General features: G+C 36.1%; 3 protein-coding genes and 1 pseudogene across 3 annotated transcripts; 3 read left to right on the forward strand and 1 right to left on the reverse strand.

Moving 5' to 3' along the window:
* Positions 1-82: 82 nt before the first annotated feature.
* LOC108870701 lies at positions 83-575 on the reverse strand. Its single transcript, XM_018656133.2, has one exon. It carries the CDS (start codon positions 472-474, stop codon positions 304-306), a length of 171 nt encoding a protein of 56 aa, XP_018511649.1. The 5' UTR covers positions 475-575; the 3' UTR covers positions 83-303.
* Positions 576-713: 138 nt separating this feature from the next.
* LOC103869844 (autophagy-related protein 8f) lies at positions 714-6,161 on the forward strand. Its single transcript, XM_009147914.3, has 5 exons — positions 714-818; positions 917-972; positions 5,534-5,586; positions 5,675-5,793; positions 5,878-6,161. The coding sequence occupies exons 1-5, from the start codon at positions 782-784 to the stop codon at positions 5,970-5,972; spliced, it is 360 nt and encodes a 119-aa protein (XP_009146162.2). The 5' UTR covers positions 714-781; the 3' UTR covers positions 5,973-6,161.
* Positions 6,162-6,403: 242 nt separating this feature from the next.
* LOC103869437 lies at positions 6,404-7,590 on the forward strand. Its single transcript, XM_009147522.3, has one exon. It carries the CDS (start codon positions 6,889-6,891, stop codon positions 7,411-7,413), a length of 525 nt encoding a protein of 174 aa, XP_009145770.1. The 5' UTR covers positions 6,404-6,888; the 3' UTR covers positions 7,414-7,590.
* A 4,876-nt stretch (positions 7,591-12,466) lies between these two features.
* Positions 12,467-12,976, forward strand: LOC103869854 (annotated as a pseudogene).
* The last annotated feature ends 1,049 nt before the right edge of the window (positions 12,977-14,025 follow it).

The following is a 14,025-nucleotide window of genomic DNA, read 5'->3' on the forward strand; positions in this document are numbered from 1 at the left end:
AATCACCGATGAATGCTAAATAGTACATAGACAGATTCAAAGGGAAATTTGCTAAGAGTACATAGACAGATTCAGCAGCACCTAGAAAACCCCAATTGATCTGCGTAAAATCCCAATTCTCTCTTCTGTATACAAAAAAAATCACGATCCATACTTTTTTGATTTTCGAATCAAAACAAATAATCAGCCCTGAATTATACAGTAAAATCCCGATCAAAACGGGTTAATAATTTTATGAAATAATAATACAAAAAAAAAGAAACAGATTGAGATCGGCAAAACCTCGATCAATCAATCAATCAATCAAACAACATCGTCCTTCTTGGGTTTCCGATAATTCTCTTCGATGTGCTCGAGGATGACGCGAACAGTGTTCGTCAGCTTCTTTACATCGGGAACGTTGTAATTCTGTGCAACGTATACACCATAAGCCGTTCCCATCGTGAACACGAAGCAGCTCTTCATTATCCCCATCCCCCTCTCTACGCTCTGTACTAGTGTTCTATTTGCACTTACTTTAATGGGCCTTCAATATTTATTTCTTAGGCTCATAATGGGCCCAAATCTAATGAAACCGGCATGCTCATTTCCGTTGGTTACCTTCTTGACCTAGCCAAAAGTTGTTAGGGGTAGATACGTCATAACGCAGAAACGTGATCCCGCATCCCGGCATTAGAATGAACGGTTAAGATTAAATCTTCTCGGTTTGATGCGTATGTGAGACATCTGTTTTTGATGGTTGCTGGTTGGGGTTGTTATTGTACATGTAGGCTTATAAGGAATGGCAAAGAGCACATTCAAGGAAGAGCATGACCTAGGTTTGGATCCTACCTTTTTGTTCTCTTAGTTTTCTGTTTGATTCTCAAGTAAACTTATAACTTTTGGATCTAATGATGATTCTATTTTCTGCCTTCAGAGAAAAGAAGTGTAGAGGCTGCTCGGATTAGAGAGAAATATCCAGATAGGATTCCGGCGAGTGCTCAGTGTTTTACATTACCTAAACACATATGTGATTAGCATATTGTCTTCCTTTTCCATGTTTGGACGATCCCTTTGTGTTGCACTCAGCTTAAGCTCTTGTTATGTTTCATGGCCCAGCATCTATATGCCTATATAACAGTTTTCCCTTTTTTTCTGTCTTGGGTGATTTTGAACTTATCATATCTTTGGCTATAGTTTTGTAGATAACAATCTGGCTTTAAATATACTCACTACAAGAAAACACAAGTTTTACGAGGGCAGTTTTCCTCGCTAATTCGTCGTAAAAGCAGTGTTACGACGAATTAGCGAGGAAACCCGTTTCGTCGTTATATGTTTGTCGTAACGCATATATCCTCGCTAATTCGTCGTAAGTTAGCGAGGAAATAATTTCGTCGTAAAAGCGAAGGAGGATATTTCGTCGTAAAGACCACGTAAAGATTCCTCGTAAGGACGTCGCTAATTTTCCTCGTAAAGACCACGTAAAGATTCCTCGTAAGGACGTCGCTAACATTCCTCGTAATTACCACGAAAATCTTTCCTCGTAAAACCCACGTAAATAAATACTCGTAAAATTAACGTAAATACCTTGAAAGCTTTCCACGTAAAGAAAACGTAAAAACCTTGATAGATTTCCAAACGTTTCCTCGTAAAAACCACGTTAAGTTTCCACGTAAAGAAGCCGCAAAATTAGCTACGAATTTACTTCGTTTCATTATTTTATAGAAATATAAAAAATTATAATTATAAATATAATTTAAATTATTTAAATTATTAATGAAATTAAAATTCTAAAAAAATCAAAACCAAAATATTTTATATATAAATAAGTTTTGAATTCATAATACAAGAACCGAAATTAAAAAGAACTTGGGTGGTCGTTAATTAATCGCCTCATAGAATTCATCACTCCTCGCCTGAACATCCGCCTCGGCATGTGAGTCGTCGGTCGGTGACTGGCCTGGGATAGGATTTTCTTGTCGCATGGTCCTCAACAAAGTCGCCCATTCCGGATTTGTGGCCGCTACAACGTCCAAGAAGCCCTCGAGTCCACCCATACGAGATCGCAGCTGAGTAGAATCTCTACGCAGCTGAGTAGACTCTCTACGCAGCTCTTCAGACTCCCTACGCAGCTGAGAGACTTCATCATCCCGTCGCTGAACATAAGACGATGTCGCTCTCGGAACATCGTTGACGGAACCAATCCCCAACGTCCGTCCCTTTTTTTTAGGGACAACCTTAAAAACAAAAAATAAATTTTGTTAGTAAAAATTTAAAGTTAAATTAAATGAATATTTAAAAAAATTAAAATTTTAGAAAATTTACCTCCTCGTAAAGCTTATCCACTTCAGGTGTGGATAAGGTGACGGGTAATCCATCGGTGGACTGTTGGGTCAGCTGGGTCTGGCGTTCTTCAACCCGAGCAGCCAAATCGTTGTAGATTTGTTCGGACTTGCCATCTATAAATCGGCCCGCCTTATTCTTGTGGGTCCTCTCGTAAAGTTGCATAAGAGACGGGAATTCTCCCGTCTCTTTGGCCTAAAAAAACATTTAAGAAAGTTGTTAATTAGAATATATATATAAAAATATACTAAAAATTTAATATAATTAAATTTTTAATTACCATTTCCAAACGGACACCAGCGTGGGGTTTTTGGCCCGTAGTGTGAAGCATCGGCCCGTTCCCGTGCTCATCGACTGTGTTACGGGAGTTAGAGCAAGACTGGGCGATTCTAGTAGTCGATTTGTGCTTCAATTTGTTCTCCAGTTAGATATGGTGGAGAAGTGTCTCTCACAACCCTTTTGTGCGTAAACAAATTCTTGTTTCTTCGGTAAGGATGGCCAATGGGAAGAAATCGACGATGACAATCAAACCAACTTGTCTTCCTACCATTCTTCAGTTGAAACGCATCTGTCGTTCCATTACAATATGGACAAGCTAATCTCCCATGTGTAGTCCATCCAGACAACATCCCATATGCAGGAAAGTCACTTATGGTCCACAAAAGCATAGCTCGCATCGTAAAATTCGTCTTCGTTGAACAATCATACGTCCTCACCCCTGTTGACCACAAATCCTTCAACTCTTTTATCAGTGGTTGTAGGAAAACATCCAGGGACCTTTTTGGATGGTTCGGACCAGGTATCAATATCGTCAAGAATAGCAACTCCCGTTGCATGCACATCTCCGGTGGCAGGTTGTATGGCGTAAGAAAGACTGGCCACAATGAATATTGTCTCCCTGACATTCCGAACGGACTAAATCCATCTGTGCATAATCCGAGATACACATTCCGGCTATTGCTAGCAAAATCCGGATGTACTTTGTTGAAATGTTTCCAGGCTCTTGCATCTGATGGATGAGTCATCTCACCATCCGTCTGAGTATGCTCGGCATGCCATCTCATCTTTGCAGCAGTCTGCTCTGATTGATACAATCTTTTCAATCTGTCTGTAATTGGTAGGTACCACATCCTTTGGTACGGTATCCTATTACGTCCCCGTCCTTGCGGCTTGAATCGTGGCTTCTTGCAGAATCGACATACTTCTAGCTTCTCATCATCTCCCCAATAGATCATGCAGTTGTCGATGCAGACATCTATCATCTCCGAAGGCAACCCAAGACTATAAACTAATTTCTGAATCTCATAATAAGAATCAGCAGACACATTGTCTTCCGGCAAATACTCTTTAAACAAGTCCGCCCATTCGTTCATGCAACTTTCAGGTAGATTGTGATCAGTTTTAATATTCATCATTCTAGCAGCCAACGACAATTTAGAGAGACCTTCTCTACAACCACTGTAAAGTGGTTGATTCGCCGCGTTTAACATTCCGTAAAACTTTTTTGCATCTATATTAGGTTCTTCATCTTCATCATGAGCTACGAATGCATCAGCTACCATATCATGAACCCTATCATAATCTACCATCTCCTCCTGATGGTAACTATGTTCATTATGCAAATGATGATTAACCGGTTCTTCCTGAAAATTGCTATTACTACTACTAGCTTCATTCTGATCATAATTATAACCTTCCCCATGTTGAAACCAGATATAGTAATTTGGCGTGAAACCTCTATTTATTAAATGCTTCCAAACATTTTCACGGTTTGCCAATTTCGAATTGTTGCATTTCCGACAAGGACAGAACATCTTACCACTTTCTTGGGCGAGCGGTGTTGAATCTGCTTGGTGCATAAATGTCTCCAGCCCCGCAAGGTATTCTTTCGTCACTCTCCCGTTAGCATCTCTATGCATATACATCCAATTCCGCAACTCGTAAATAGTCCCAGAGCCAGCCATTTTTTTTTCTTTCACGTTTTTTGTTGTTGGTGTGTTTAAAATGATGTTCCAACATCCATATTTATAGAAAATTTCGAATCTGGTAGTTGTAATTTTACTATGAAATTACGACGAAAATTAATTGTATGGCCAAAAAAAAAACGTGAGCCACCTACCAAGTTGGTGGATTCAAAATTTCCTCGTTAAGTACACGTAAAATATTTCGTCGTAAAGCACTCGCGAAATTTACGTGGCTTTTACGAGGAAAAACTATTTCCTCGTAAAAGCCACGTCAATTTACATCGTCTTTACGACGAATTTTTTTTGTCGTTACCTTACGACGAAATAACGATGCTTTTCTTTCTCAACGTAATTTCCTCGCAAAATCAACGTTTTTTTACGAGGATTATTTTTCCTCGTTAAACTTCCTCGGTAAAGATACGTTTTCTTGTAGTGACTCCCAATTAACAGTTGGTTATTAATCTCTGATTAGCCTCATGCTTGTGATATTTATATATTTGGGCACTGTATTAACTCAACTACTGAACTTGTTTGAATTCTAGTGTCATATTGGGAAGTGATTAATGATTTTACATGGTTACTTATAGCCTGACTGGTTCAAACACAGCGGTTGCGGTTGTGGGCGTTTGCAGATGCGGGTGGTTGCGGTTTCTAGCGGTTTTAAGAGATTTGTACGACTGGTTCTGCGGTTAGAAATTGGTGCGTTTACGGGATACTTATGACTGGTTAACTACCAAATAAGCAACGGTTAAATAATAAATTAACAATATTTACATTTTATATAATTATAAAAATATCAAAAATCATAATATTATAATAAATATGTAAATTATATTTTCAAAGTTATAATTTTAAATTTTTAAAATTATAGAAAATATTTTTATTTTAAAATTTTATAATATTAATTAAAATATAATAGATATATTTTAGTATTTTTATGATTCTATTTTAAAATATTTATTGAATATTTTTATTTTTGTATTTATATGGTTTTTAAAGAAAAAGAAAAAAAATTATCATCCCGCAACCGCCTGCAACCGCAAACGCTAGCTGGAACCAGCTTTTGATTTTAAGAGGTTCGGAGCGGTTTGAAGCGATTTGTAACGGTTTGTATGATTGTTTCGAAACGCTGTCAACCGCAAAAGCTGTGTTTGCGGGTGGTAGCGGAGAAACCAATCAAGCTCTTAAAAAGTAGTGACACTTGAGTAATGATCTTCACCCTTTTTTTGTATTTGTGTGGGATCGAGGTGATTGTTGAGAACGGTGAGAAGAGTGATATACCAACCATCGACAAGAAAAATTAAGCATATTGATTACTGTAATCAATATACATCTCCCTCGGACCTGACTTGTGATTGACACAACTAAGCTTTTTATCCTGGATGCAGATACCTAGTCCCAGCTGATCTGACAGTGGGGCAGTTCGTGTATGTCATTCGCAAAAGAATCAAACTGAGTGCAGAAAAGGCTATCTTTATCTTTGTCGACAATGTTCTTCCTCCAACAGGTAACACTGATATGCTCGCTCTTACTGTGTATTCATGACTTCTTTAATATCATCCTAAGACATCTACTTTGATAACTCTAGCAGGTGCGTTAATGTCTGCTGTGTATGAAGAGAAAAAGGATGATGATGGTTTCCTCTATGTCACTTACAGTGGAGAGAACACATTTGGATCTCCATAGAGATCTCTTGCTGGATACTTCGTTTCTATTTTTCCTATTTCGCCTGAGTATTTCATTTCTTATTTATTAGTTATCTAAGCAAAGCAGCCTATGTACTACTTCTCTAAGAACTTTAAGATGGCCGTTCATGTGTACAGAGAACATAAAAATAATGTATATATAATCTCAAAACCTACTTGATTATGTTTTCGATTGACTTTCACTCAGTAAGCCGACATAACATGTTGCCGTGAGTGCCACTGTAGTTACAGAGGCAAAAAAGTCTTTAACTAAATAGAACAGCAGTGGCCGGTTATGGTACAAAAGGTCCCACATTGTCGTTGACGGAGGGGGGAAGAGACGGTCGCACCATGTTGCCTTGTTCTACTAACTAGATCTTACTCTGTCCATGTTGATTTTTGCTTCTTTATGTTTATTTGTCAATCGTTAAAGCTTGCTCGGTTTATGTATTTATGAATGATCCTCAAAAATATTATCTCATTCAAGGCGAGAAGGCCTCCTAACCAGTCACGTGAAACATGAGACACGCGGTTGTGTCCTTGGGAAAAGATAGGTACTTCGAATATTTAAGTGAAAGTTGAACGCAAGGGTTAACTGAATAGATGGGGATGCTGTTATGTTAACGTATGTGACATGTCTAGTAGTGTCTTGATAAGAAGATGAATGTCATCTGAGTATGACTTACGAATGTTACGTCAAACTATTGTGTTATATGCTCTACATATATCTGGATAAACTACCGTTGAAATTGTACAGTAATGATGGGTGACAAGGGTAACTGGGTAAGTATAAGGTTTGCTAATGGAAGAAGGAAAATGAGAGATTGACCCCACACGAAGACTCTTAAGTAGACAAAAAGTTTGGCCGATCAAGACACACCACTATACATCAATAGATACGTATATGTAATGCAGAAATGAATGTGAATATGTTTGAAAAAATGGACAAGAGAGAAGGTAAAAGAACAAGAGAGGAACAAGAGCATGTTATGGCAATGAAGGACCCCCCACCTGCATTCAATGCTTGTTTTACTCTCTTTACTCACTCCATTAACTTTCTTCTCACTACAAATACTCCTTCCCTCTCTTCTCTTCTCTTACACTCCATAAACATTTCATACCATCTTGATCTCATCTCTCAATATAGTCACAGTAGAAATAGAGAAGTTATGCCTTGCTCTGTGAGGAGTGGATTCAAGATGGTGTTCTGTTTCGTTTTTCTGCTTTTGTCATCCAATATTGGATGTGCTAATGCTCGTCGTTTAGGGCTTCACAAGCATCATCACAAGATTCATCACAAGGTTGCTTCCTTGGTACAAGATGTTGTCAATGGTGGAGGAAGGAAGAGGTTATTGGGTGGAGTGGAGACAGGGGGAGAAGTAGTGGTCATGGATTATCCTCAGCCTCATCGTAAGCCTCCCATCCACAACGAGAAGGCTTAAATTACTCTCTATACATCATATGAATCACCACACTGTTATATGCATTCACCATGCTGGTGGTTTTAATGACACTCTTGAACTATATTCATTACCAACTTCTTTTGTTCTCTCTTTCTTCGTTCTCTAAAACAAACAAGCTGCACCTCTTCCTTATAATATACTGTATTTCATGTGGAATGTGCTTACTTTGAACGAACTCTTCAGACCGCCCAACCAGAAGAAATCCGGTCTAAGTTTGGTTATTGCCTCATCCAGTATCACCTAAAAGTTTTCCAAAACCCACTCAACTCATTAGTGCTGCTCAAATGTCAACATAGTAAACCATATTTAATTTTCACATCAAAATCAATCCAAAATGCCTAGAAAAAAAGTCTAAACATGAAGCATTTCATACATATCTCCACGAAAGGAACTTCCAACTCTATGTTTACTTTCCCATTAACATTTTGTTCTGCACAGACCGAACTGGAATCCAATGGTCTTTTTTATCATGAGAACACAAGCAACAGAACTGAATACTCAAAAGGGAAAACTCACTAATACTTAAAAGATGATTTTGAAAGAATGATGTGTCACAGACACAGTAGGATGAATAGTGTTTTTGTCTGAAGTGGGCCACTTCTGCATAAGAGAAGGAGGAATACACATCAATGCAGTAGGGTATGAGCCTACTAAGATTATTTCTGCACACTCAACAAAAATAACGCCATTTAAGTCTCTAACGCTAGTATTAGCAGTTCAAAGAAGCATCGGACCATAAAAAAAGAGGTTCTAGTTTTTCACAACGGCAAAAATACTAAAGAAAATGAGTGGTACAAACAGAAGCTGGCTCACAAGAAAAAACTTTAACTAATTTTGGGCCCGTATCAAATGCAAACTGTGTTAAAATGTACTACACCTCCATTACAGACTTAAAGAACAACCAAAAAAAAAAACTAGCTGTCAGACCTTCGGGGCCTCTGTGACAATTAGGACATGCATGTCTGGGAAACGCTTGGCAAGCACATGTGTGGTAAAGGGAAAACTCTGTGTAACTATTTATGAACACAGAAGACAACATAAAACTGTTTGTCTAGGAGAAGAAAACACAAGTGGGCAGAGGTTATTATCATGCTAATCCTCATATCTTACACATGTCTAATATATAATTAATAGTGTAGCAGCAATGAGCAAGTACCAAGAGATAATCACCAGAGCATGGCAAAGTCGGTCAGCTTCAGACAGATTTGATTCTACAACGGAAATAAAAGTTTAATTGACGTCTCCTCAGGAGCAAGTCTCTACACAAAGATTAGAGAAAGCCTGTCAACAGAGGGAAGCAAGGTATAACCTTCAATATCACCATTATATATAAAAGAGGCACTGACGATTAAGTCGTTTCTTTGGGATCTTGCCCTCGTTTAGAGAATAAAGAAAGTTCCCCACTCATCATCAGCGTTAAATCTAGCAGAGTACTGCCATAGAGAAAAAAAACAGTAGGTGGTCTGATGAATACAGTTAAAAATGAATTAAATGTGAGAATATATGCTAGGAACAATTAGGAGCACCTAAACAACAACCACATAGTATTTAGAGTTGTTGCGATCACTGCAAACCAAAATGTTTGATGAAGCTTGAATATTAACCTGCATTAGTAAACATTTGGTGATACGAAAAGAAACCACCTTCAATAGCATAGATACGCTTTGCCTTTGCAACATGATTCCACAAGTGTAACATGAAACTCTATCCGAGGGCAAAAAATAAATAAATGAATCCAAGGATGAAAATGCTCTTGCAGAGATTGTGGACAGAGGAAGAGCCGAGAACGTTGCGGCGGGATTCAAGAGTCCAGTCGTAGTAATTGGGCTTTCAAATATTAAACCAGGAGTCAATATCATATATTTGAGCGTCAATCAATTCCATTAGAGTCTTCTGTGATTGTAGATTTTCTTCAAGTAAGTTGGCTCGAGCTCAACACCAACTATCAACATACTTTAACCTTGGTCCAAAAATCTTCTGTGACTGTAGAAGGCCTGATGTAACCGCAGCGGTTACGATTGCAGTTATGGGAGTTTGCGGATGCGGGTGGTTGTGATTCTAATCGGTTTTAAGAAATTCGTACGATTGGTACTGCGTTAGAAACTGGTACGTTTGCGGGATACTTATGACCCCTGTTCGAAAACGCGGTTTCCGCGGCCGGTTAATCGGCGGAAATGCGTGGTTCGGAGGACCACCGTCGCGATTTGATGTTAATCGGACCATTAATCGGAAAATTTTAAAATATTATCGTTTTTGTATGTTTTATGTTCCAAATGACATATATCTCTTAGATTTGTTCTTTTGTGATTAAAATCTTCAAGATTAACAAGATTAAACAATGAAATCGCAAAAGAAAAACAATGGCGGCTGTTGCTCTGTAAAAAAATCGCAGAGATGTAAGTTGAAGACAGGGATATTTTCGTCTTTTCGGGTTCATTAAACCTAAAAATTAAAAAAAAATGTCAAAATGAGCCTTCTACTGCTCGAACCCGGGTCTGTGATAAGGTAGGGAAGGCACATTACCACTAGCCTAAGTGTCTTTAACTGTTTTAGTACACATTAATTATATAACACCTAAAATATATATAAAATCCATAAAATTACTCCCCGATTAATCCCCGTATAGTCTCCGATTAATTGATTCGGCGCTAGGCCCTTCCCAGCCGCACGCGTAGCGCCTAGCGAGTTTTCGAACATTGCTTATGACTGGTTAGCCACCAAATACGACAACAGTTAAATAATAAATTAATAATATTTATATTTTATATAATTATAAAAATATTAAACATTATAATATTATAAAAAATATAAATTTTATATTTATAAAATTATATTTTCAATTTTTTAAAATTATAGAAAATATTTTTATTTTGAAAATTTATAATATAAATTAAAATATGATAGATATATTTTAGTATTTCTATTATTTCAATTTAAAATTTTATTTTTATTTTTATTTTTGTATTTATATTTATATTGTTTTAAAAAAACGAAAAAAAAATTTTACCCTCCGGCAACTGCAAACGCTAGATGAAACCAACTTTTGAATTTAAGAGGTTTAGTTTAGAGCAGTTTGAAGCGGTTTAGTGTGGTTTGAGTGATTGTTGTAAAACGCTAACAATCGCTACAAACCGCACAGGCTGTGTTTGTGGGTGGTAGCTAGGAAACCAGTCATGCCCTAAGTCTGGCTACTCCCGATGCAGTAGGATCTCATATCTGTTTAGCCGGTGCGATTCCACGTTGGCCCAAATCAACAAATATGGGCCCATTTGGTGCCCACTGCATTACTTTACAATGATGACTCTTTGGACATCACATGTTTAGTACATCCACCGTATTCTACAACGTTATAAAAATATTAAACATTATAATATTATAATAAATATAAATTTTATATTTATAAAATTTTATTTTCAATTTTTAAAAATTATAGAAAATATTTTTATTTTAAAAATTTATATTGTAAATTAAAATATGATAGATATATTTTAGTATTTCTATTATTTCAATTTAAAATTTTTATTTTTGTATTTATATTGTTTTTAAAAACGAATTTTTTTTTACCCATCCATAACTGCAAACGCTAGATAAAACCAATTTTGAATTTAAAAGGTTTAGAGCGGGTTGAAGCGGTTTAGAGGCCCTGTTCGTTTGCTCACCCAGGTGATCCATCTGGGTGAAGATGCAAACTGCTGTTCGTTTTGTGCATTATAATGTTACATCCAGATGGATCACCCAGCTGAATGTTTAAAAACTCATCTCAAATTCTCACTCAAATGAAGGTGAGTCTTGATGGTGCATCTTGATGCAGATGCATCTAGCTCAGTCCAAAATGATAAATGACAAAAATGATCTTTTAAAATAAAAATATTATTTTCAAACCATAAATTCTATTTTTTTGCATATACATTTTTTCGCTATAAGGAAAAAATACATTTTCTCGCAAAAACTAAAAAACACACTTTCCACCCAAAATCGCAAGATGCGTTTTTCCGTAAAAAAAAACATAAAACACACATTTTTCGGCTAAACCAGTAAAACCACACTTTTCGACCAAAACCGAAAAAACGCATTTTCCCATCAAAACAAAAAAAACGCATTTTCCCGCCAAAACCCAAAAAACGCATATTCCCGCCAAAACTTCAAAAAGCATTTTCCGGCCAAAACCGCAAAAAGCATTTTCTCTCCAAAACCGGAAAAACACAATTTTCCCGCCAAAACTGGAAAAACGCATTTTCTCGCAAAAACCGGAAAACACAATTTTCCCGCCAAAACCGGAAAATGGAATTCTCCCGCCAAAACCGAAAAACGCATTTTCCCGCCAAAACTAAAAGCACAATTTTACCGCCAAAACCGGAAAGTGAAAATTTCCCGCCAAAACCAGAGAAATTCATTTTCCCGTTAAAACCGGAAAAACCGGAAAACACATTTTCCCGCTAAAACTGGAAAAACACATTTTCCCGTCAAAACCAGAAAATCGCATTTCCCGCTAAAATTGTAAAAACACAGTTTTCCGCCAAAACCGGAAAAACACATTTTTCGCTAAAACCGGAAAAACACATTTTCCCGCCAAAACCGCAAACAAAACTTCAAAACACATTTTTTCCGTCCAAACCGCAAAAACGTATTTTTCCGCCACACCCGAATGTATTTTTCCGCCAAAACCATAAAAATGCTTTTTTCGCGAAAAACACATTTTCTCGAAAACCGCAAAAATATTTTCGGCCAAAATCGTAAAAATGCTATTTTCTGGCCGAAACGTAAAAAATTATATTTTAGTCATTTTATTAACAAGTCCATCTGGATGCAGATGAAAGTGATCTGGGTGATTGTTGCAAAACGCTAACGACTGCTATAAACCGCAAAAGCTGCGTTTATGGGTGGTAGCGAGGAAACCAGTCATGCCCTAAGTCTGGCTACTCCCTATGCAGTAGGATCTCATATCTGTTTAGCCGACGCGATTCCACGTTGGCCCAAATCAACAAATCTGGACTCGTTTGGTGCCCACTGTATTACTTTACAATGATGATTCTTTGGACAGTACAAGTGTTTGATATGTCTCTCTCTTATTCTCCTCCCTCTCATCTCCGTCATGGAAGGTAATCTCGGTGGCTGAAAGCAGATTGATTTATCTGATCTGAACATCCAATCGCTCGCCAACTATGCGATTAATGAGCATAACATGAAATCTAAGGTGAACCTTGTGTTCGTGAAGATCGTCGAGGAGAAGGAGCAAATGGTTTCCACGAAGAAGTACAATCTGACCATTGCGGCGAAGGATGGCGGTGGCACCACAAAGAACTACGAGGCCATCTTGGTGGAAAGGGCGTGGGATAATTACATGACCCTTGAGTCATTCAAAGCCTTATAGATCTAAGTTTTTTATTTTTGTAAATAAAAGCTCAATATGGATCAGATATTACAATATATATAGGTTTCGATGATTTGAGATTTTCATACTGTGTGTCCGTTGTTTGTTTTCTTTTGAATAAAAACTAAATTATAGATATGTTTCTTTCTATGATTTATATAAAAAAATGATAAAAAAAAAAGAAAAGATCAAGTGGATTTGCTCTTAGCCTGTAAACTATATGTTACTTTAATTCAAATATAATGCATAGCAAGTTGTCAACTTATTAACCCCAAATTGACGATGTACAGGCCTAATATTTGCATGCAAAATGTTCTACGTTTTTTTTTTAGAAATCAGTAACACAATTTGAGATTAAAACATTATTCGTATCTCTTTTTTAGGCGTTGGATTTTAAAATCTACTTGTCAATTAAGTTTTTTTTTGTCATCATATACTTGTGAATTAAGTATGACAGAATCTACTCCCTTATCTAACTTATTCTACTTATTTTACATTCGATTTAAGAAATTATTAATTAAATTAAAAAAATAAAATTTTTTGGATAAGGGTTTGGGCTTACAAATATTATCAGGAGGTAATAACATACATTTAAGCCTCAGTCATGGGTGTTGGGTTCAAACAAGAGATCTGAATTTTAGCTGTCAAAAAAAAAGAAGAGCCTCAGTCAATTCCAATATGAAACTTTTGATTCCAGCTCATGACCAACTATCAAATACTATTACCTTGGTCTAAAAATCTTATGCGACTATATAAGTATGCTCTTGAGATTTATAAAGTAAACTAGGCGTTTTCCAGTACTATGTGCAGTAATAAAATTATTAAATTTAAATTATATCTAAAATAAAATTTATTATTTTAGATTTTATTATTTTCTTATCAATATTTTAATATAATTTTTTATCTGATTGACCATAAAACTTAAATAAAATAAATTGTTTTTATTTATTTTAAATTATATTTAAGAATAGATATGTATATATTTAAAATTATGATTTTAGATAGATTTTTATTTATTTTTAGATAAAATATATTAAATCAACTTGTATAATATTAATAAAAAATTAATACAAAAATGTATAATTACCAAAAAGAACAAATAAACAATATTTTTAAAATGTATAGATATATAAAGGAAATTAATAATATTATGATTAAAATTTATATTTTTAAAATAAACTTGGAAAGAATTTGAAAATATTTTTAGCAGTAAAATTGTG

Source organism: Brassica rapa, chromosome A01 (assembly GCF_000309985.2).
Source record: "Brassica rapa cultivar Chiifu-401-42 chromosome A01, CAAS_Brap_v3.01, whole genome shotgun sequence".
Lineage (NCBI taxonomy): Eukaryota > Viridiplantae > Streptophyta > Magnoliopsida > Brassicales > Brassicaceae > Brassica > Brassica rapa.